Source organism: Enhydra lutris, unplaced genomic scaffold (genome assembly GCF_002288905.1).
Source record: "Enhydra lutris kenyoni isolate GAN:26980312 unplaced genomic scaffold, ASM228890v2 scaffoldscaffold1, whole genome shotgun sequence".
NCBI classification, from domain to species: domain Eukaryota; kingdom Metazoa; phylum Chordata; class Mammalia; order Carnivora; family Mustelidae; genus Enhydra; species Enhydra lutris.
Window position 1 is genome coordinate 48,372,464 of NW_019154085.1, and position 24,854 is coordinate 48,397,317.

Here is a 24,854-nt window from a genome sequence, read left to right on the forward strand (position 1 = left end):
CAAACAGATTTATAATTATACACAATAGGACTGATCTCTCTCACACTGCTGAGTGAAAAGTCAGACATAAAAATGAACATCCTATATATGGTTTCATATAGCATAAAGCATCAAACCAAACAAACAAACCATATTCATCACAGCAGGAAATCAGAATAATGGCTACCCTCAGGAGGGACAGTGAGGGGCGAAGTGCCAGTAATGTTGTCTTGAGATGGGTGCTGCTTACATAGAAGAAAATTTATTGAGCACTTATGATATGGGGCATATATGTGGAAAAGTGCACCTATTAACTTTGTAGTTTTCACAGTGAATGAAAACTCTGTACCCATTACTCTCTGAATTATTAAGCAACACTTAGCTATATGTTAATTAAGCAAAGTTTTAAATCAAGCTGTGAGCTAATCATCTCCATGTGTTCCTTTTTAAAAAGTCACTTAACTGAAAAATAAAGGAAAAACCCATTTAATTATTAATTCATTTCTAAGCGGTTACTTGCTCTTCTGAGATTCCTACTGGCCAAAGGCTCACAAATCTAAGATGATTCTTTTTAAGCTTAAAATGCTATAAAAACAAGGTCTGTCACAAATGAGGCATTTCTGTCAAGTACCATAGTTTTTATCTCTTACTAAAATTGAGAAATATGACTTAGCAGCTGAGGCACTGTTTTGTCAAAATAACCTATATTTATATGCCTCAATCCAGGAGTTAAGGATCCTTTTTTGAGATCCATATTCTTTTACATATATAGTATTAATCCTTATTTTCCTGCACAAACATTACTTCAAAGCAAAACATGCTCCAACACTTAGCAAGTAATAAAATTGAAAGCTACACTGAATCTAGAATTCGATTGCATTTTTAAAAAATGCTAAAGTAAGAAACTACATTAATCTTTTAAAAGAACTCTATTTTAAACATACTGCAATGAAAAAACACAGATCCAAATAGGTGATTTATTTTTAGAGAAAAATAAAACAGGTTTTTCCAATAAAGGGAAGAATAACAATATGAGATCATGTCCTGATTACATGTCAATTACCACATTCCATACAATGTGGATGTGATCAACATGTATTCAGTGATAGTATGAATAAACAGTTGAGATTTAAAAATCACTTGCCAATGCTGTAAATCAGTAAGTGTCGAAATAAATACCCAGAAATAAGTAAATTTTAAAAACTGAAGCTTTTGACAGTGTTTATAAATCAACCCAAATGGTACATACAAATAGTACAGCTGATAAATTGACATTACTGTTAGTTTCCACCTAATTTCTTTATAATATGGCTGTCTGGTGTTGCATTAGTGAAGATACTTCCTACAACCACATGGGTACCCCAGAGCCTATGACGAATCACTTTGCAGCAGCCAAGATCATCCACAGAGAATCCTAAATGTCGATAGCGTTCATCTGTTTCAAAAAGAGTGTTGTTTGTATATGGTCCAAAAAACTGGAGGAGATAAAAGTGATATTCATTAGCAAGAAAGACAATGATGTAATAGTTTTTATATAAACATGAATACACACCTATTTTGATACTTCAAATATTTAAAAAATCAGGACCTAAAAAGGGCAGTTTTTAGGTACTGCATGTGACCAAGCCCTTCCTCTTCATCCAATACCTGTGCTTCCGGAAATGTGAAACCAATAATCTAGCAGATTACACGCTATCCTGAACCAAACACTACAATCTTTCTAGATTTTGACTTTGAAAAGAAACAGTATATATTCCTATTTTAAGATATAAAAAAATTTCATTATTATTTATAACTGAAAGCTATGCCCAGAATTTAAAATGCAACCACAACAGTGGTTCTTATTTTCTTCAAAGTATAGTGTCAGAGACATACTTCCTGGAAGTTAACGTTTGTAAATATTTAACACCCATATTTTCTTAATTCTAAAAAGTCTTCTTTCTTAAACTATGATTGCTAATTTGTAACTACCAAATTCATTAATGTAAAAGTATTTACTAGTGAGAATGAAAACTAATAAAGACAGAAAAACTTAATTGTCAGTGACTGGTCCCTCAAAGGTTGTGAATGGAACTGACTCAAACTGGTACTACTTTGGATAAAGTTGTGAAGTTTAAAAACTGTCTTAAATAATAACTTTGTTAGAAATAGATCATTTAACAATTTTATAATAAAAAAAATTCCTACTTCAAATTAATCTGGTTTTCAAAATGTAATTACTCACTGCCAAACCAGATGATGGGTCAATAAAGTCCGCCCAATAGCCTTCTGCTCGAAGAGCATAGCAAATTTCCTTAGCACCATTAATGAACTACAGAGAAAAAGAAAAAAATGTTCTGAAGATAGCATCCTTACATACTGTTGAATATAAAACATTTTTAAATATCTTTTGCTTCAGAGAACTCAGTAAGATTAACAAGGAAATACAACTAATGATAAATTAGATATAAAAAATCATAAGATTTATGCCAGTCCAAAATATAGTTCATTTAACACTTTCATTTCCTTCAGAAAGTCTAAACTGTGTATTTTTTCTACTAAATTATTTCTTATTTTAGGAACAATTTCTAATAAATTCTGTGCTATTAACTCCCAAATTTGCCACGAATTGGAAAATACAGTTACTATTTTTATATTATAAAAATAAGGTAAGAAAACAAAATACAATGAAAAGATATGAACCATTCATTTGAATTTTGTTTAAAAATGTTATTTGTGGGGCGCCTGGGCAACTCAGATGGTTAAACAACTGCCTTTGGCTCAGGTCATGATCCCGGGGTCCCGGAATCAAGTCCCGCATCAGTCTCCCAGCTCCACGGGGAGTCTGCTTCTCCCTCTGACCTTCTCCCCTTTCATGCTCTCTTTCTCGCAAATAAATAAATAAAATCTTTAAAAAAATGTTACTTGTGTTACAAAAACACATCTATTCGTGATACATAATTTTCACTATATACCCTATTTTTTGTATAGTAATTATTACAAACCATGCATCTGTATCACCTATTCAAAATCTTGGTCTCACCATTCTACTTTGTAATTCCTATGATGTTTTAACCACCTTTCTCAGAAGTCTAAGCAGTGAAAAAGACAGTAACAAATATTAGGACCAGATTATTGTGTTTAAAAAAAAAAAAGGCAACAACCCATAAATGTTTAAAAACAAGGGCACAGATCCACTTCTGGTCATATAGAATAACAGCTACCCAGCTTGTCATCTGCTGAAAGCTGTAAAACTGACTAAAATATATGAGACAATGGTTTTAAATCCTGAACAATAGTGAGCCAAAACTGTAATCTTGGAGAGAAGGGAAACAAATTAGGTGATGCCCATATTTGTTCCAGCTGTCTGGAACACTGTCATAGGGCAAAGGAGAAGATTCCAAGCAAAGTGATGGTGTCACTAAGCTAAGGAGGTAGAAAGGGAAGAGTTCTACTAAAGCATCTGAAATTTGTAGGTTAGGGTACTAGAAGAGAGAGGCATAAATGGGATTCCCAAGTAGAATGCAAAGTAATTTACCTGGTACAGTAACCAAGGGTGGAGCTGTGCACTCCCCCAAGGCAAGATTCCTTGAGGAAATGCCCTCACAGAAGAGTGCTAACTGGCATCTGAGAGGTCAGTAGTGTCACCAGAGGTTGGTGACAGCTAGGTAACATGAATTTCTGGCTCACACAAAGCACTAAGACCTCACTGAGCATGTTGGGCATTTAGCTGAGATCCCCCAAAGTTTATGCCTGAGGAAGATGGGCCATATCCTAAATTAAGAGGTTAGCAACTTGCAGCCTGAAGGTCAAATCCAGCAGGGTGCCAGTAAGTGCAATATGGTTTCAATGGAATATATCCATGTCTGTTCATTTATATACTGTCTATGGTTGCTTTAACAAAATGAGGGTTGAGTTGAGTAGTTAAGACTTAAGACCCTATAACCTATAAAGCCTAAAAATTTATTATGTGGCTCTTTAGCAGGATCAGCAAACTTTTTCTGTATAGAGGAAACAATTTAAGCTAACTTACTTTCTCCCAGCACGTCCTTGTAAAATAATGAAAAACATTAATATTGTATTCTTTAGGTTATCTTCATATTTAATATTTATACTTATTGTTGAATCTCATTATCTTAATTCTTAAATAAGAAACCAACTACATATGGTCTAGAAAAGTCATTAGAAAATACATGAATTTAATGAACAGAAACAAAACTACACTAAACTACAAAAACAAAACAATACAAATATTGGTAAAAGTATTTCTTTTAAGATTTCTGCTCATCAACAGCAAACACTGATATGTGGTGGAAAAAACTACAATAGATTTAAACTACAGAACATAAAACATCTATTGACAGTAAACTACAGGTGGTTCTAAAATAATCACTAACATACTAAAATAGAAAGATCTTCATTGCTTTAGTCATTATAAAATTAAAAACAATAGGACATTTCAAAACCCTGAAATTGGTTATAAAAAACTGACAATTATACTGGGGTCAGTATCAAATGAGGTTCAGAATGTTTAACTCGTTGGAAATTAGGACCAATAATGCAATGCACATTTGGGAGTGCTCTAGTGACTAAATGATAGCAATGGTAAGTATATATGTATTAGTAAATACTGCGTAGTAGGTAAAGAGAAACTGTTTGAGTTACTGCCTGAATTTCAACTCTCTAAATTCAGATCTCTTTAAAATCAGACAGTTCTTATGCCTCTCTGTAACTTCTTTATTAACTAGCATGCACCTTGCTCGTGATCATGATTTAACATCCAATTATTGGCAAAGCTATATGTGGGATATTTTAATATGAAGTCAGAAGTCATTATCCTAAGAGATTCTGTTCAGTATATAAATTATAATTTACAAATGAAGAGAACCATATATCCAATCTTAAAGAAAGTATTTAAAAATTGCTAATATTACTTTACATGGAAATTAGCTAACTATATTTGAAAAAAATTCCCTTAACTACAGTACCCAAGTGAGCTAATCTTGACCTGTCACACAGGCAAAGGAATATTTTTGTATCTTACAGAAACTCATAACCCAATATCAAACTCTTAAGACAATTATGTGTTTTTGTATTTTTTTAAAATTGAAGACTTTAATTTACCACTTCACATTACTCAGGTTGGTGAAATAGAAAGAAATGCTAGTAATATCCAGGGTAAGTAAGTTATGGTGACAACATATATACTAGGGCGATCTAGGCAGCATCCATCAAAACATAAAATGAATATACACTCTGCATTCACCAATTCCCTATTTAGGAATCTACAGATGTAAGTGTGCGCATAAAAATATATGCACACATATATTCACTGCCTATAACAGCAAAAGTTTTTCAACTTACAAATTACTAAGGGAATTTTTAACATAAAAAATTTATGGTTTGCTTATGAAATATAATACTATACAGATTTTACATAGTATAAAATCTGTAATGCTATGGAAAGGTTTTTTAGTAAAAAGCATTTTTAGTAAAAATTTTTTTTTAGTAAAAAGCAAAGGACAGGAAAAAAGTGGGTATATAATACATTGTTACTGTACTGTACACTGTTACGGTTTATTCCTTGAAGACTGGGGTAGTTTTCACTTTTTACTTGACTTGCTTTAAGGAGAGAGTGATGGGTATGAAAAATTAATTTTACTTTTGCCATTTTTACTGTATTTTCCAAAATTCAAAAAAAAATCTGATGAAAGTACTAGATAGAATGTAAGTTTTTCGAAGATACTAAAAACAAAAAATGATGGCATTTTTATTCTAAGATGTAAAAGTCCTTTAGTATGGACATACATTAGCAGAGAATTAATAAATGCTAAAAAGATACCCATCATTTAAAAATGCTGGTTCACTGGTATTTAAACATCACAAAATTTAAATTGCCAGCAATGGAAAGAATTACCTTTTCTAAAAGCATTTCTCTTTCATTTTCTACCTCTTCGCTCCACACAGTCATATCATTCTTAGTTTTCTGTGTTATAGTCAGAATCATTAGTTTGTTGGCAGCTCCTTCTGGAAACAGTGACTCAAAATCTATAAAAAAGAAAAAAATTCCAGGGAGAAAATAAGTTTTTTTTTTTTTCTTTTAAAGAAGCAGTACATAAAAGTACTTCTTAGAAAAGTGATGGGTAAGTTTCATTATTATGGTACATGTTAGTTTGATAAACGCATACTATTTTTGAAAAAAATAACTTCTGCTCTTGTTGAACTGAAATACTGCTGTCAACAATTCTGAAGAGCAGATAAGGTTACTTGTTATTGGACTTGTAATCTTCAAAATAAGTATTAAAATTTTCTCAGTATTATGTATTAGTTCATGAAATTATAGCTATAGTAATCACCCAGAAGTAGAAGGATTTCAGGGAAAAAGTTACTGAGAAGTCTACAGCTATGAGGGGATATCTGAAAGACCTTACCTTGGTCATGTAATCTTTTCGGCCAGACATATTACAATATTAAGTTACAAAGTACTGCAATGCCTATGGAGTCCATTATTTAACATTTAAGAAAATTAGTGACATGATATAATACAGATTAGTGTAAATGTATGAAGCACACTGTACCTCTTCGCAGCAATTCTGGACACGTCTGGATTGCACACTCTACTTTGGCGTTTTCAAAGTAAGTTTCTGCACTGCTGATTTCTTGTTCAACAGGTGCATTACTACCCTAAGAGAAATAGAACATAAATAAAAGCTGGAGTTCAAATAAAATATCTGATCTGTTACAAGCCTGTATTCCCTGAAAAGTTTAAAAAATAATTAACTGGAGGTGGGGTAATAAAGATTTAAAAACTTCAAAATGAACATAGAAATATACTATATACATATGTATATAGATATATATAAACATACATATAAATATACTAATATTCTAAGACTTGATATGAGAAGTTGGCTAAGCAACTAAAATGCCTAAACTTATTTATTATATATTAATATTATATATATTAAATATATACCTTTTTCTACAGGACAAGTTTAGAGGCTTCTATTCAACTGAAATTTATACTATATATTAGACACTATGACAAGGGCAGCCCCTCAATGGTAAAAAAATCTGGCCTTTATCCTTAGGTTTAAAAGAGCGAGTAGAAGAAAACATGAAAAGCATGAACAAATAAATGTAATCCAACATGAAAAGTGCTTCAGAGTTACAAAGAAAGTCTTCTGGTAGTATAGATGGGGAAACATCGTATTTAAACTACATGTGAATTAATGTGTATGTTTGGTGTGTAATGAATAGGTAGAAAGGAGGTTAGAAACTCAGGAGGAAAAAACAGTCCAGCGAGAGACAGAAACAGTGCAAGCACATGCAATGGTCAAAGAATATGGTACAATTAAAATAAACAACAAAAAAAAACCGAACCAAAAGGTATACTGTAATTTGAGTGCAGAGGGAGCAGAGAGTAACAGAAGGCGAAGTGGTAAAAGTAAGGGATCAAAACTGCAGAAGGTCATTTATGCCACATTAAAGAATTTTGACTTTAGTCTATAAACAATGAATAGCAAGATCAGACATAAAAAAAATAATGCCAGTATTATTGTGCAGGCAATAGACCAATTAACAGCCAATATTTACTGATCACAGTGTATTTAGGTGTTTTATGTATATTTTTACATTTAATACTCATAGCAACGTTGTGGGCTAGGTATTATAATCCCATTTTACATATAAAGAAACAGAGGCTCAGAGATATTAAGTAGCTTTCTCAAGGTCACAAAATTAAGTAAAAGGCAGAAGTAACCTTTGAAGCAAGATTTATCCTAGCCTCATAGTCCATCTCACTATAATGGCTCTAAGAATTGAGGAGAGCTACAGAGGTCTTGAACTCTGGCTTTATTAGTGGGAAGTGAAAGGACACAAGTAATTTAAAATTTACTTCAGAGGGGGAAGCAATGCAATTTTGTCACTCTGTATGGTGATATGATGGAGAGAGAAGCCAAGTTTGGCAGTATACTTTTTGTCTTGGGACAGTGGGAGAATGACTAAGTCACTTATGCTATTGATAACATGGGAGTAAGGACAGATTGTGAGGCATGGGAGGCTGGGGAACCTAAGTATGAGATATATAAAATCAAGGGACTTTTAAGACATTCAGATAATGATGTCTGGTGAGCAGATAGAAATATAGAATCAGAAATGTCAGAAAAAGTTAGGAAGCCAAGGAATTAAGTGACCAATGAGTAATTAAATAAGATGGACAGAAACACATAGGAAATCACATAAATGGCAGACAGAGGAGCCAAGATGACAGAGAAGTAATTATCGGAGATAAAATGTCAGGGGAGGACAGCTGTCTCCAAATGTTAGGTTATTGGATATAAATCATTATAACTATGAGGAGCTGTTGCTATAAATATTATGGCTTTGATAAAAAAATCAGCCTGAAACTATGCAGAAATTGAGAAAATGATACAGATTAGGGGTTTGATAGAAACTCTGAATTGCATGTAACTTTCCATTTTGGTGAGCAACACCAGTTTATTTATTTTTACCCCCCCCCCATTTTTACTTATTATTTTATTCATTCATTTGAGAGAGAGAGTGTGCTAAGGAGAGGGAGAAGCAGACTCCTGCTGAGAAGGGAGCCAGCTGCAGGGCTCAATTCCAGGACCTGAGCCAAAGGCAGACGTTTAACCTACTAAGCCACCCACGTACATTCCCCACCCCCCTCTTTAAAGTAAGCTCTATGCCCAATGTGGGACCTGAGCTCACAGACCCTGGATCAAGAGCAGCATGCTTTACTGACTGAGCCAGCTAGGCATCCCTACAATACCAGCTTAAGAACTCATTAAAAAAAAAACAAAACAAAAACAAAAACACTCAGACACGGTTTTGTTTTTTTTTTAAGATTTTATTTATTTATTTGACAGAGATCACAAGTAGGCAGAGAAGCAGGCAGAGAGAGAGGGGGAAGCAGGCTCCCAGACGAGCAGAGAGCCCAATGTGGGGCTCAATCCTAGGACCCTAAAATCATGACCTGAGGCAAAGGCAGAGGCTTTAACCCACTGAGCCACCCAGGCGCCCCAAGACACAGTTTTTCTAAAAAAAAAAATTCTTTTTTAATCTTTTTTAGTTTACTGTGTCTGAAGAATTTCAGAGATATCAAAATTTTCTTAAGTTTTAAATGCCTAGAGGAGTATAAAACTATAAAAGCAAATGATCTAAATTTTTAGTAATACAGGTATTAAATTATATTTGAAATAGTAGTTATTAAACAATGTATTTATGAAGAATTATTTACCTACAAGAGATTATAATCTAAAGTAAAAAAAAAAAAGGGGGGTGGGTAACCTGGGTGGTTCGGTTGGTTAAGTATCTGCCTTTGGCTCAGGTCATGATCTCAGGGTACTCAGATGGACCGAGTCAGGCTCTCCAGCTGGTGGGGAGTCTGCTTCTCCCTCTTCCTCTGTGTGCTTGCTCTCTTTCTAATAAATAAACTCTAAAAAAAAAAAAAAGGCACCTGGGTGGCTCAGTTGGTTAAGCATCTGCCCTCTGCTCAGGTCATATTCCTGGGGTCCTGGATCAGGAAACCCACATCAGGGCTCCTTGCTCAAGGGGGAGCCTTGTCTCCCTCTCCTTTTGCCACCCCCCCGCACCCCAGCTCCTCTTCCTGGGTTCTCTAATAAATGAACAAAATCTTTTAAAAAAATTATATAGCAAACATGTATAGAACAATGCCAAGTTTTTAAAAGTTATACATGTCGTTTCTGAATATGCTGGAATTGTTTTTAAAAAACTTTTTCGATTCAAGTAATATGCCCACAATTATCAGAAATTAATACAGTATTAATGATCAGAAAAATAGAATAAATGATATTGATTTACCTGAAATTCATTCACATACTGTGCCATCACAAACTCGTGTCTTTCACTTGATAAAGGCTCTGCTAGAATATCAGGTAAAGTTTTATGAACCTGGCTTTTCTTCTGTGACATGGTCCCATTGAGATGACAATCAAAACCTATGTTCCCAGGAAGCTGGAATCTCTGATCCTGAGGTCCAAATGGTCCCATAGTTTCATCAGGCCAAACAGTTCGAGAGCCTGAAGAGGAACAACAAAATGAATCCATTTTCTCCAATAGTCAAGTGCATTGGTGGACTGAAAGAATATTTTTCTAATTAGGTATTTTTTATAAAACCAAGAGATCCTTGAAATTTCCTTTTTTTTTTAATGTAAATTAGTTTTATGTCATTAAAAAAAATCAAAGTAACCAGTTTTTAGCTCAAAGGCAAGTCTGTTATAAGGAGAAGGATATAATAAAGTACAGTAATCCAAACTACGTAATGCCTGATAGTCATTAAAAAAAATACAGTAAATTTTGGAAGGAGTCTGGGAAGACAGCAGAGTAGGAGAATCCTAAGTTCACCTCGTTAACACAGAAACCCCTAGGTAACCACAAAGGTGAACTAACACAGGAAATCTTTGGGTTAATCAAAGAGAAGAGGCCAATCAGAAAGGCCAGAAGGGGCAGATATAGTTTGAAACCAAAGTTCCCAGCAAGACTAACCACAAACAGGAGGGACGAGTACAGAGAAGGGAAAGGAAAAGACCCCATACCAGGTACCCCAGACATGAGGGAGCCCCACTGAGAAGACAAGTCCCCATAATATCTGGCTTTGAAAATCAGTGGGGTTTAATTTCAAAGATTTTTAGTTAGTGGGTTTAGCTCTCGGAGAGCCAGAGGGTAATAGGAAACTGAATTCCCACCCTTAAAGAGAGAGCGAAACGAATAATCCCACCCAGATATAGCTTAGAGGCAGAAGTCTGAAAAGTGCCTGGGGTAAAACATCAAGAAGGTTTTTTTTCTTTTTTCTTTTCTTTCAACCAGTCCCCTGAATTGAGCTAAATATCTACCAGAACACTCTGAACACACATGACATCAGCCTAAAATGTAATACACTTCTGGATCTCTATGAAGGCAGAAGACATCAATGGAGAGGTAAAGCAGAGTAGGAGCACTCGGGACTCATATCAGAGGATACACAGAAGGGGAAGAGAGCCATAAGAAACGACTCACTGGAAAAGTAATACCCCAGTATGAAAGTGCCCTATGTTTGGGGACCAGCATTAACTTGGAGTCTGGTTAAAAGCACACAAAAAGAACAAAGGGTCTTAAGGGACAATTGCTGGAATCAGGTGGCCACAGGCACAGACTAAACCCAAGGTCACAGGGTGGTTACAGCTGGCACCCACCGGTACCTGAGAGAGCCCGGAGGAGGGTCCTGCTGGAGGTCCCTGGACCCGCAGCATTCTGCGACCTGAGCTGCAGCCGGGTCTGAGTGCATCCGGCGTGGGAGTGGACTCCAGACAGCAGTCCGGGCAACGGCAGCCACTGGGATCCAGCTCGCCTGGACCAGTATCGTTTGTGGTTTTAGTGGCACTGGGGTGCAGCGACAAGCAGGTGCCTTGGGCGACCACTGAGACAGTGGCTGGGAGTGTGCACCACCTGTGGGAGGTTGTGGTGTTCAGTGGAGTTTGCAGAGGGGGAGTCTGTGTGTTCTGGACCACCCAGAGGGGAGCAGACTAAGGCTTCTGAGGTGGAGGTCTGGGTATACTTGCATTAACCCTCCAAAAAGCCGCCAAAGAACAAAAGCCTTCAGAGAACAAAAGCCTGAAAAAACGGTTTCCACAGAACCCAGCCCCTTGTTAGGAGGCACTGCGACTCAGCCCAAGCAAGAATGACTGAAAAACAATGCCCCTCCCGGAGAAGACAAGCCAAAAGAACAAGAGGACAATAACCACAGGGTCCCCATAAAACTGTAATACCCAAACATCAGGGGAAAACAATATATTAAGCCCCATGTATTGCCCCAAAACCTGTATATTCCATAGATATAACTTTTTTGTTTTAAATTTGTTCTCATGATTCTTTTAACCTACTTACTACTACAACTAGATGTTTAATATGACACATTACATAATAATTTTTTAACCTGAACTCTTCTCATACATACACCTGTGTTTTTCTTTCCTTTTTAAAAATTAATATATATAGATATAAGCTTCAAGGTAATCCCTTTTCCCTATTCAATACTATCCCTATATATAAAACCAGTTTTAATTTCCCTATATCTCTGGAAAGTTGAGTCCTTTAACAAAGATAACAAGATTTACCCGGGAAGAACCAAACTAATCTTCCTCACTCACATCGAGGGTTTATAACCACCTATTCTTCTGTGAGTGTTTCTGTGTTATTTGTTTTTGTACTATATAAATCTTATTCTTGGGAGTTCATTTTGGCTGGGTTTTATTTCCCCCCCACCCCCGGTCTTTAACTTTTGACAGTCTTTTTGTTTGTTCTTTTTTGCTTATGTACCTTATAAATCTTACTTTTGGGGCTCATTTTGCCTGGCTTTTTTCTTTTTTTTCCGCTTTTTCTTTCTCTTTGGTGGTGACTTCCGATTGCTCCAAAACTTTGCAAGGTGCACCTTGACTGGACTGTGGTTGATATATTCAGCTATACATTCCCTCAACCACCCCTCACCAAAATGATTAGGAGGAGGAACACCCAACAGAGGCAAAGTTCAGAGAATGTGTCCTCTGCCACAGAAGTACTGGATATGGACATAAATGATATGTCAGAAATGGAATTCAAGGTAACAATTATCCAGGCAATGGCTAGGCTGGAGAAGACCATTAGTGGCAAAAATGAACTATTGGGATTTTATCAAGATCAAAAGCTTTTGCACAGCCAAGGAAACAGTCAACAAAACCAAAAGACAACTGACAGAACGGGAGAAGATATTTGCAAATGACATATCAGACAAAGGACTAGTATCCAAAATTTATAAAGAACTCATCAAGCTCAACATCCAAAGAATAATCCAAAAAAGAAATGGGAAGAAGATATGAACAGACATTTCTGCAAAGAAGACATCCAAATGGACAACAGACACATGACAAAGTGTTTAACCTCACTCGGGATCAGAGAAATACAAATCAAAACCACAATGAGATACCACTTCACACCAGTCAGAATGGCTAAAATTAACAAGCCAGGAAATGACAGATGTTGGCGAGGATGTGGAGAAAGGGGAACCCTCCTACACTGTTGATGGGAATACAAGTTGATGTATCCACTCTGGAAGAGTATGGAGGTTCCTCAAAAAGTTGAAAATAGAGCTACGCTATGACCCAGCAGTTGCACTACTGGGTATTTACCCCAAAGATACAAATGTAGTGATCCAATGGGGTACGTGCACTTGAATGTTTATAGCAGCAATGTCCACAATAGCCCAACTATGTAAAGAGCCTAAGTGCACCAACAGATGAATGGATAAAGAAGAGGCGGTATATATATATATATAATGAAATACTATGCAGCCATCAAAACACCCGAAATCTTGCCATTTGCATCACCATGGATGGAAGTAGAAGGTATCATGCTCAGCGAAATAAGTCAATCAGAGAAAGACAACTATCATATGATCTCACTGATATGAGGAATTTGAGAAACAAGACAGAGGATCATAGGGGAAGGGAGGGAAAAATGAAACAAGATGAAACCAGAGAGGGGGACAAACTAGAAGAGACTCAATCTCAGAAAACAAACAGAGCTGCTGTAGGGGAGGGGGGTAAGAGGGAGGGGGTGGCTGGGTGATGGACATTGGGGAGGGTATGAGCTTTGGTGAGTGCTGTGAATTAAGACTGATAAATCAGACCTGTACCCCTGAAACAAATATTACATTATATGTTAATTAAAAAAAAAAAAGTGTCTGCCTTGGGCTCAGGTCAAGATCTTGGGTCCCTGGGATCAAGACCCACCCTAGGCTTCCTGCTCAGCAAGGAGTCTACTTCTCTCTCTCTCTCTGCCTCTCCTCCTCCACCCCACCGCTCATGTGTTCTCTAAAATAAAATCTTAAAAACAAAAAAAAAAAAAATTCTTTCCTCTCCTACCCATGCTTACATGCTCTCTCTCTCTCTCTCTTGCAAATAAATCAATCTAAAAAAAAAAATTGTACACAATGATCAAGTGTGATTCATTCCAGGTACACAAGTGTGATTCAGTATATGCAAATCAAAGTGATACATCACATCAAGAGAAAGGACAAAAACCATATGATCATCTGAACAGACACAAAAAAGCATCTGAAAGAGTACAACATTCTTCATAATAAAAAGTCTCAATATACTAGGTTCAGAGGGAATGTATCTCAACATAACAAAGGCTATCTTCATTCTCAATGGTGAAAACAGAGCTTTCTCTCTAAAATCAAGAATAGGATGAGGATGTCCACTCTCAACAGTATTCTTCCATATTATACTGGAAGACATAGCCAGGGCAATCAGGTAAGAAAAAGAAATAAGAGGTAACCAAGCTAGTAAAGAAAATATAAGATTTCCAGTATTTGCAGCTGACATAATACCATATTCAGAAAACCCTAAAGACTCTACCAAAAAAGTACTAACCTGATAATTCAGTAAAGTTGCACAACAGAAAATTAATATAGAGAAATCTGTTGCTTTTGTATACTAATAATGAAGTAGCAGAAAGAGAAATTAAGAAAACAATCGCATTTACAAGTGCACCAAAAAGAATAAAATACCTAGGAATAAGCTTAACCAAGGAGGTGGAAGATCTGTATTCTGAAAACTTTAAAACACTGATAAAGGAAACTGAGACTATCTCAAGTAAATGGAAAGATATATAATGTGCATGAATTGGCAGACCCAATATTGTAAAAATTTCCCTATTATCCAAAACAATCCACAAATTTAAAGCAATCCTCATGAAACTACTAACAGAATTTTTCACAGAACTTAAGAAAATAATCCTAAAATATTTATGGAACCAAAAAGAAACTGAATAGAAAAATCACTCTTCAGAAAGAAGTACAAAGCTTGATAGCACAATCTCTGAATTTGAGATATGCTACAAAGCTGTAGTAATCAAGACAGTATGGCAGTGGCCGAAAAAAAAAAGACGCACAGATCAGTGTAACAGAGTAGAGAGCACAGAATTAAACGCATACTTACATGGTCAAATAACCTATGACAAAACAGGAAGAACATACAATGGGGAGGGGCGCCTGGGTGGCTCAGTCAATTATGCATCTGCCTTCCAATCAGGACCTAATCCCAGGGTCCTAGGATCCAGCCCCACCCTCAGGCTCCCTGATCAGCAGGGAGTCAGTACCTTCCTCGTACTCTGCCACCCACTTGTGCTCTCTCTCTCTCTCACTCTAACTCTCACTCAACAAATCTTTTTTTTAAAAAAGAATATATAATGGGGAAAGGACAATATCTTCAACAAAGGGTGCTTTGTTGGACACCCTTTGTGGACACCTACATGCAAAAAAATGAAACTGGACCACTTTCTTATACCATACATAGAAACAAACTCTAAATGGATTAAAGACATAAACGTGAGACCTGAAACTATAAAACTCCCAGAAGAAAACATAGGCAGTAATGTCTTTAACACCCATTGTAGAAACATGTTTCTAGATACATGTCCTAAGGCAAGGGAGACAAAAGCAAGTGAACTACTGCTACTACACCAAAATAAAAAGGTTTTGCACAGAGAAACGAACCATCAACAAAGCCAAAGGACAACCTACTGAATGGGAGAAGATATTTGCAGTGATATATCCAATAAAAGGTTAACATCCAAAACATATAAAAAACTTATACAACTCAACGCCAAAAAAATTTCAAATGAATCCAATTAAAACTGGGCAGAGGACCTGAATAGGTATTTTTCCACTGACACATACTGATGGGCAATAGATGCATGAAAAGATGCTCCACATCACTAGTCATCAGGGAAAGTAAAATGAAAATCACGGTGAGATATTACAATGTACCTGTCAGAATGGCTACAATCAGAAATACAAGAAATAACAAGTGTTAGCAAGAATGTGGAGGAAAAGGAACTTTCGTGCACTGTTGGTGGGAAAGCAAACTGGTGTGGCCACTATGGAAAACACTATAGATGTTCCTCAAAAAATAAAAAAAGAATTACCAAAAGACCCAATAATTCTACTACTGGGGAGTTAACCCCCCCATGGCCCCCACCAAAAAACCACCCCAAAGCCCAATTCGAAAAGATACAGACACCCTTTTATTTACTGTAGCATTATTTATAATAGCCAAGATATAGAAGCAACCAAGTGTCTATCCACAGATGAATGGATAGAAGGAGGTGTGGTATATATATACAATAGAGTATTACTCAACCCTAAAACAGAATGAGATTTTCCCATCTGTAACAGCATGGTTGACCTAGAGGGTATAATCCTAAGTGAAGTCAGTCAGTCAGAGAAAGCTAACTACCATATGACTTCGTCCAGTCATTGAACAACATGTCATGTTGAACAACAACAACAACAAAACCCCAAACCTGTGAGTACAAAGATCCCCTCTGGTTGCCAGAGGGGAGGCTGTTGGGCCATTAGGTGAAAGAGACAAAGGGTTCAAGGGTACACTTATCTGGAGGAGCACTGAGAAATACAGAGAACTGATGAATATCATAGTGTACACTGACACTAATAGAACACTGTATGCTAATTATACTTGAGTGAAAAAAATAAAAAAACAAAGCTATTTTAAATAATATGAATTCCATATCTAATGTCATGCAGTCTTAACATAATTGATCAGAGACTGAAGCTGTTCAGAGTTAAATCACTGGTATGGTCAAAAGGAAGACTCTGTTTTGGCAAAGAGGAAACAAGCTGGGAGAGAGACAGGGAAATTGTTTTTTTTTAATTGCAATAACTAGGTTATAGTAATAAGATTTGTCCTATATTAAGCCCCAGTGAGTTAAAAATACCTTTGCAAAATCAAGTGGTCACTGATGGGAAATAAATTAACTCTCCTAGGACACTGGAGTATGAATTAGTGACCTGGAAGAGGCAATTAATCTCAAATGGGTGAGCCTGTGGCTTTCAGACTGCGCTCTATTCATATCCCCTTATGATCACACATAGGTCAACGTGCAGTGTATGTTGTTTTATGCACCTAAACCCAAAGCTCTACAGTGATTCAAGACAATAAAGTCTCCACGTGGCAAAAACTGTTTCAGCATATTGGAGAAAACCTGAACACTGTTCAAAAAGTCCACAATGGAGATACAACACGTATTAAAATTGAGACTATCAAAAGCTTTAGGGACTTTGTTACAGAAGTTTGCAGTAAAGGCGAACTCCTCCAAGCAAATTAGAGGTGTGGCAATAAAGTGAAAAAGATGTGCTAGACTACTTAGGGCTAACAATTCCTGGCCTGCTTCTCAAATTAATCCTGTTTTTCACTTAAAATTAAGTTTATTTTCACTGGCAAGTTAAAGACTCTGGAAGTTGAGGACAGCCATTAGCTGTTGGCCTTTCCACTATGCCTCTCCATCTCACAGTGCAAAATAAGCTAATCCTAATAATCACTGTCCTTTCACATATATATAAAGAAATATACACTGTGTATGTGTGGGGGGGCAAGCTTGTGAATACTTTGTGAACAAAAAACTTCCCAGGGAAGAGCAAAACAGGCATATATACACACATACACACACACACGGTATGTTTATCTAATTTAAAATATCACATTTAAAGGTATCCACGTGAACATCTCAAATGGAAAAGAATCCCTAATTTTGCACTTGGGATTTTGCCAACTTTATCCAACCCTCTGCTCCTAGATGTTTCAAATGATGGAACGCAGTGATACATTGCACCAACAGATGTCACCATCTAATTGCCTAGAAATTCCTCAAATTTGCATTTTGAGGTTTTGCAAAGAATTTGGGCCTTCTGATTCTGTAAAGAATGTCCTATCTTATCAAACCTGCCAGTTTCAAATTTGAACTATTCTGTTCAGGGAGAGAGGTTTTCATACATTGGTAGTGACTTGGTGGGTTGGTCCCTAATGCTATTACCCAGATGCTATTATTTGGTCTATGGAACTAATTATAGTATCCTATAATAGAAAATCAATCTCCAGTGTAGTAAGTCAAATTGTTCAATACAGGTCTTTTTTCCATTTTTAAAATTGATTTTCTGTGAAAGTTCAGTTTGTCTAGTGCAGGCTGATGATGGCTAGATTTACGATAGGAAGAAGGACTCCTAGTTGTTAATAATTAAAGAAAGGGGCAGCATTGATGTGTAGGTGGTCAAATTCATCCTCACCAGCAAGACAACCAAAGAGTCCTGGAGTAATCAGGGAATGTTTGATTTAGCCAAAAGATCTGATGTGTGTATGGTCTCAGGTTTCCAATTTCCAGTTGTTAAGCACTTACTTGCTGCCTCCTGTCTCCATCAAAAGAGGTTTTTTCTCTGAAACATTATGAAAGTAAAAAGTCAATGAAAGTTACTGCTGGATTTTGGAACTGTAGTAATATAGTTTTAGGGTCATTAAAAATAGACAATACTATGGATTATGGGAAAAAATGAACTGATGGGATTTTTTTATATTATTCTGCTGTATTTGGGACAAGGCACTGATGATCCAAAGTGTCTATGAATCATAAAAGAGAAGTTTAAGTTGTAATTATTTTAAGAATTTATATTCTAATTCTTTGAAAAGTAAGGTATGTGGGAATAGACACATTCATTAAACTTTAAGGTCATAGTAAGTAACAGAACCTTACATTATAAGATAATTTATAGCCTTGCAGGTAAGAAAGGAAATCGGTACAGAGATATTGATGCATCTTGGGTCTTTGAAATCATCTAGTCCTACCTTTTATTTTTTTAGATGAGAAAATGCAAGATTTTAGAGTCTTAAGTGATTTGACCAAGGTCTGACTAGAATTCCCATTTGCTGGGTCTTTGCTGAACTACTTCTCTAATTGGCAATTTCTAATAACTCAGCCAGGTGGTTCTGAAATTAACATTTTTTTTTCTGTAAAAAGAATTTTCAAGCATGGAATGAGCTTTTATTAGATTAATTTTCCTTACATCATCATCTATTTTTAATGCAATCTTAATCTTCCACTTCTCAGAGAGGAGACATTAAGTTGTTCACAATACCCTTACTTTATTTGAGCAGCTCTGCTTCATTTTTCATATCAGTGATGACAGAAACGGTTAAGTTCTGACTAATGGTGGTGCTAGAAGTAATAGAGAAAGAAAGGCCAATATTGCTGATGTTAATAAAACACTGGATTTGCTCAATAACGTTTAGGCTTTATAATTATTCAAGTAGGCTATGAGAAAGCACCTTTATTGTTGAAATTCTTTATTCAATAATGTTATAATCTGAGGACTCCTGGTTTTTCCATTGATATTTCTTTTACAGCATGCAAGATCTCTTACAAATGCAACTATCACATTATACCAAAAGGGACAACTGAGATCCTGAGTGCTATTAATTTGATCTTGAGTAGTAATTTCAAGAATTGTGTTATATATGGTGAGATATATTTATTAAGTTACAGCATGCCCTCTGCTAGTTACAATCACTGCTCGCTGTCACTATATAATTACAAAAATCATTCCATAGTTTTGTAAAATTTGTAATCCCCATGCTTTTTAAATAATCAGCCCCAATATATGTGCACTCTGACTGAATAAAGTTCAAATTTTTATACTGATGCCCTTTATGTCTGCTCCAATTCACTGAGCTTACTACATGACTAGTCTTTGGAGGAGACAAAATTTGTGCTGGCCCATGAGGCAGGTTGGATTTGAATAGTGAGAAAAGAATACTCCAGGCCCTAGGAATGTTCTGTGAAGAACATATGGCTGTGAGTGCACTGCTTTGCCTAGAGCATCCTCGACATGCAAGGGAAGAAGAGGAGGCTAGCAAAATAAACTGGGGCTGGACTGAAAGGATTTTCTGTCCTAGAGTAATAACTTTGCATTTCCTGTGAGAGCATTAGACTTTGAAAGTTGTTGGGTAGGAGAATACTTCCATAAACTCAAGTTTGAAAAGATAAATCTGCTGGCATAGGGCATAATTATAGGAGAGAAGAATGAGCAGACCGCTACTGTAATGGAGAAGATCAAAGGTAAGAGAGGCCTGAATTAGGGCAGTAGCTGTAAAAGAGAGGAGTCTTCCAAAAGTAGAATTAAAAGAGGTTGGTGGCTGACTGCTCCCTTGCTTTGCTCCTACATCCTCCCAACATCTAGCAATCCAAACAGATGACATCAGTTTTTAGCCTGGATGATCCATGATATAATATTAACAATAATAATAATAGCAACCACATTTCCATGGTGCTTACTGGATGCCCAGCACTTGTCTAAGGGCTTTATGTGTAATAATTCCTTTAGCCTTCATAATAACCCCATGACATCGGTAGTAGTATTTCCATTGCACAGGTAGAAAACCTGAAGCTAATAGAGGTTAGAGGATGTGTTCAGTCACAGAATCATGAGGGACAGACAGGACTGGAATACCAGTGATCTGGCCCCAGAATCTAATGCCTCTCCTGATGGTCCCATTAGCAAGTACTCCCTTGTGGGTTTTAACCTTTTTAACTTTTTATGTGTTGAAAGGGAAATGGTGGTGAATATTTAAATGGGAACATCTAGCTGGGAGGGGAGATGGGAATCTAGAACTCAGAGGTCAGTACTGAGGAGACAGAATTGAATGCTAGGTGTAGTTCACTCAACTAACCTGAATCCCTGAAAGTCACCATTACTGAATTTGACATTAGAATTTAACCCACTGTTTGGCTATTGTGGACACTGCTGCTATGAACAGTGAGATGCATATGGTCCTTCTTTTCACTACATGTGTATCTTCAACAGACAAACGGATAAAGAAGATACAGTCCATTTATACAATGGAGTATTATGCCACCACCAGAAAGGATGAATACCCAATTTTTGCATCAACATGGATGAGACTGGAGGAGATTATGCTGAGTGAAATAAGTCAAGCACAGAAAGTCAATTACATATTGTTTCACTATTTGTGGAATATAAGCAACAGCATGGAGGACATTAGGAAAAGGAAGGGTAAATGAAGGGGGAGATACCAGAAGGGGAGACAAACCATGAGAGACTGTGGACTCCAAAAAACAAACTGAGGGTTTTAGAGGGGAGGGAGTGGGGGGAAGGGTTGGCCCTGTGATGGGTATTAAGGACAGCACATACTGCATGGAGCACTGGGTGTTACACATAAACAATGAATCTTGGAACACTACATCAAAAACTAATGATGTACTATATGGTGACTAACATAACATAATAAAAAATAAGAAATAAAGAATGAATGAACGTAATCCATTGATTTTCTGTACTCCAGGGGAGGGGACCTGATGGAGCTGGTAGTGAGACAATAAAGATATTCAGCCCCTTTGGGAATAGTGCCAACAGACTTCCTCTTCAGAGCTCGCAGGAGTAAGGGTCTGCTTATCTTTTGTTCTCTCACACTGCAGTTCTAGTTATCTGCTGTTGGATCAAGTACTATATTCATTCCCATTTGGTTCTAGGAAATCAGGTGGCTCATGATATTTTCATGCTCATTTTTAAAGTTCCAGCCTGCTTTAGGCTTCTGAAAATCTCAAACATCATGCCACGAAATATTGAGTTCAGGTATCTAGACATCATTGGGAAATCAAAGAACTGTGCAGCATCATGACTTAAAAAAAAAAAAGCTTTGCACAACACCTGAGTTTGGATCTTAGTTCTGCCGCTTGTAAGTTTTCCATTCTTGGACAAGTTACTTTCTGTCTGTAATAACACTCATCTAATGGGAGCACTGTTAGGTTTAGAGAAAATGACATACACAAGTCATTTGTTAAATTTCCTAGAAGAAGGTCTGTAAATTTGAGCTGCTGTCATTATCTGATCTCTAAAGATGTCCACTTCTGTGGACACAGAAGCAATAAAAATTATCCCCCAAATGGATTTCCCTAAAAATGTAATACAACCACTTCAAGGGATGCAGTCTAATTGCAACTTTGGAGAGGGAAATCACCATCACACACAATTCAGGACATCCAAAAAAAACAAGCGAAATACTCCCACCAGACATTAATACACTGATAGCGTGTTAACGGAGGTAATCATGGAATTCACTGCTTTAGATTTATTCAGCCATTACATGCCCCGGGACATTCGTCAGAAATTGTTGACTGCCCTTTTAAATAGTTTTCCTTTAGTTAGGTGGGCAGTACTTCTAAACCCAACACGCAAACACTGGATCCCACAGAATTCTACGTCAAATATTTAAAAAGATCTACACATACACTGGCTTTAAGAAAAACAGAGATTTGAAAAGTATATTTATAGGGACAGATGCTGTGTGTTTGTGTAGCCAATTCTTAAAAAGTCCTACCTGAGGCAAAATAGTTCCCTTTGGGGAGATTTGGCTAGGTCATTGTGAAGGTTGGACCCTTTGTTCAGGCCTATTGTGAGGACTCTATTTATGTCAGTAAAGGATAGAATTAACAGTTTTCTGCACAGACGTTTTCTGTTGAAATTTACATAACTATCTCATTTAATATTCACAAAAATTGCATGGGGTAAGTGATCCTATCTCCAATTCATGAGGAGGAAATCAAACTCAGGAAAAAAAATAAAAATTAAGGACACAAAGTTTTTAAGTAATGGGCTAGGATCCCAAACCCAGGTTTGTTTTTTTTTTAATATGAAAGTTCCCTTCTTTCATATTGCATTGCCTTATGAAAATTACTGGCCAAGTGTCTCACTTTTGGAAATAGCTTTTGTATTAAAATATACAGGAAGGAAGGGCTGCTGATGATGGGAAGTGATTTAAATGTCCCTTAAAGTGATTTCAGGGGTGATTATGTTTAGATACTTTTTTAGGTCATAAATGGGAAGACATGATGGTACAAGAATATATGGCAGGCTGTTCAGAGTATGTTCTGTTGCCTTTGGAAACTGCAATTTCCAGATGCCTCTGAGTTCTGGTTTTAGAAGATCACTATTTTCAGACCCACTAATAAGATGTAGATGAAAGTAAAATTCTTAATATTGCAACCCCCAGAATGATTCCTAAATAGTGGAAGATCTTTATCATATATAACTCATATCCTGCTCGACATAGGCAAATACCTTCATGGTTTAGTGAAGATCCAGAATATTATAACTACCTTAACCAGAATTTTGCGATTTACAAACTGATCATATGAATGAATCAGAAAGAAATGTATTGATGGTAGTCTTGATAGGTCTGGACGGTTCTGGTTGCTCAAAAAAAAAAAAATACCGACATTTATGTGCATGTGTCCAAAGACATATGCACAAAGTTTGATTTCTTACTGATATCATTTTATTATTTAAAAATATTTGGATGGTTAGAGTTACCATGAGATTCTTTTAATCTCTTGTAATTCTATGTGTCTTTATCATAGTTTAGCTGGTATTCAAACTAGACTTTTAAAGTTTGGAAGCAGAAACCCTGTTGTTAGACGTTAGATAATCATCTCTACACTGAAAAAATATATTTCAAGGTTTTTTTTTTTTTTCATGCCATGGGCCTCCTTTCAGAAAAATGTTTTTAAATGCATAAAGTACATATATTAAAAAATTGATTAATCATTTTTAATACATATATCAAAACATTTTTGGAAGTTGTGATAGAATATATGTGCTTGTTGTGAAGGTTTAGTATTACAAGATCTGTAATTCTGAAATATTGACAGTATAAACGGTATTGATATATTGGCAACACTTAAAGTGTCCCCAACTTATGATGATTCACCTTAGGATTTTGGACTTTACTATGGTTCAAGAGCGACACGCATTCAGTAGAGACCACACTTCAGCGAATTCTGAATTTGGAGCTTTCCCTGCGCTAGGGATAGGCAGTACAATCCTCTCTCATGATGCTGGGCAGTAGCAGTGAGCCCCAGCTCCCATATGGCCACTTGATCATGAGGACAAACAACCGATCCACTTACAGCTACTCTGTACCCATACAGCCATTCTGTGTTTCACTTTCAGCACAGCATTCAAGCCATCACATGACGTACGCAACACTTCATTATACAACAGGCTTTGTGGGAGGAGGATTTTGCCCAGCTGTGGGAAAATGTAAGTGTTCACAGACAGTTAAGGTAGGTGAGGCTAAGCTGTGAAGTTCAGCAGGTAAGGTGTATTAAGTGCACTCTCAGTTTATGCTATGTTCAACTCGTTCAACTATGTTCAACGGATTTATCTGGACATAATGCCATCGTAAGTCAAGGAACATCTTTAATGTGATAGGAAAAGACCTGTTCTCTGTCGGCGACAAGGCCCAGCAACTGCTAATCACACTGGACGGGTTGCGTATATCCACAATGAAAAGACATGCTAAACTTCAGCAGAATGTTAGTGAAAAGGTAAATGTAATGTTTTCCACCCAAATTCATCCTACGCATGGACCCCACATCCCGAAAGCCCGTTAAGGAATAGGTTTTCTAAAAGTTTGTATCAACAATGATTATTTGCTGTTACTGTATGCTAAGGGGCCTCTACTATAGTATCTTCAGAACATTTAAAGCAGACTAAACATTTTTAAAAACGAGCAGACACCTGTTTTGGTGTCTAATGTGGTGGAAGGCTTATTTCTCAGGCACAGAACACTAAGGCAGGTGGCCCTCCTCTGTAATGTAATTCAAGGGCCCAGATTTCTTCCACCTGTGTCTGCTTTCGCATCTAGGGCCTTGCTGTTGTCTAACTTCTGCAGATAGAAGGGGAAGAGGATGTGAAACCAGCACTCCGGCTTCTTAAAAAGCTTTGGCCCAGAGTTGGCACAACAACCCCCCCCCAACATTTCCCTTGGCAAGAATGAGTCACATGGTCCCATCTGGGCATCACTTCCACTAGCAACTCTATACAGTGGAGTGGACAGCACAAAATTTGGGTGGACGGTTAGCTGTAGCTACCAAAGTTTTCTCTTAGAGCCTTTGCACGGTAGAGCTGGGGGAAGTTTTCCTAATACTGTACCATCCTTCACATTCCAAGATGAACCCTACTTGGTTTT

At 36.7% G+C, this 24,854-nt stretch overlaps 1 protein-coding gene across 2 annotated transcripts in view; it reads right to left on the reverse strand.

Annotated features, from left to right (window-relative positions):
* Nucleotides 1-942: 942 nt before the first annotated feature.
* Nucleotides 943-24,854, reverse strand: part of LOC111142552 (methylmalonic aciduria and homocystinuria, cblD type) — a 33,444-nt gene continuing 9,532 nt past the window's right edge. For both annotated transcript variants that reach the window (XM_022495830.1, XM_022495823.1), the window contains exons 4-8: nucleotides 9,805-10,022; nucleotides 6,537-6,642; nucleotides 5,876-6,006; nucleotides 2,204-2,290; nucleotides 943-1,454 (exon numbers count right to left, since the gene is read on the reverse strand). In XM_022495830.1, coding sequence (XP_022351538.1) covers nucleotides 1,260-1,454; nucleotides 2,204-2,290; nucleotides 5,876-6,006; nucleotides 6,537-6,642; nucleotides 9,805-10,022 — 737 coding nt within the window. In that variant the 3' untranslated portion in view covers nucleotides 943-1,259. The remainder of the gene's footprint in view (nucleotides 1,455-2,203; nucleotides 2,291-5,875; nucleotides 6,007-6,536; nucleotides 6,643-9,804; nucleotides 10,023-24,854) is intronic.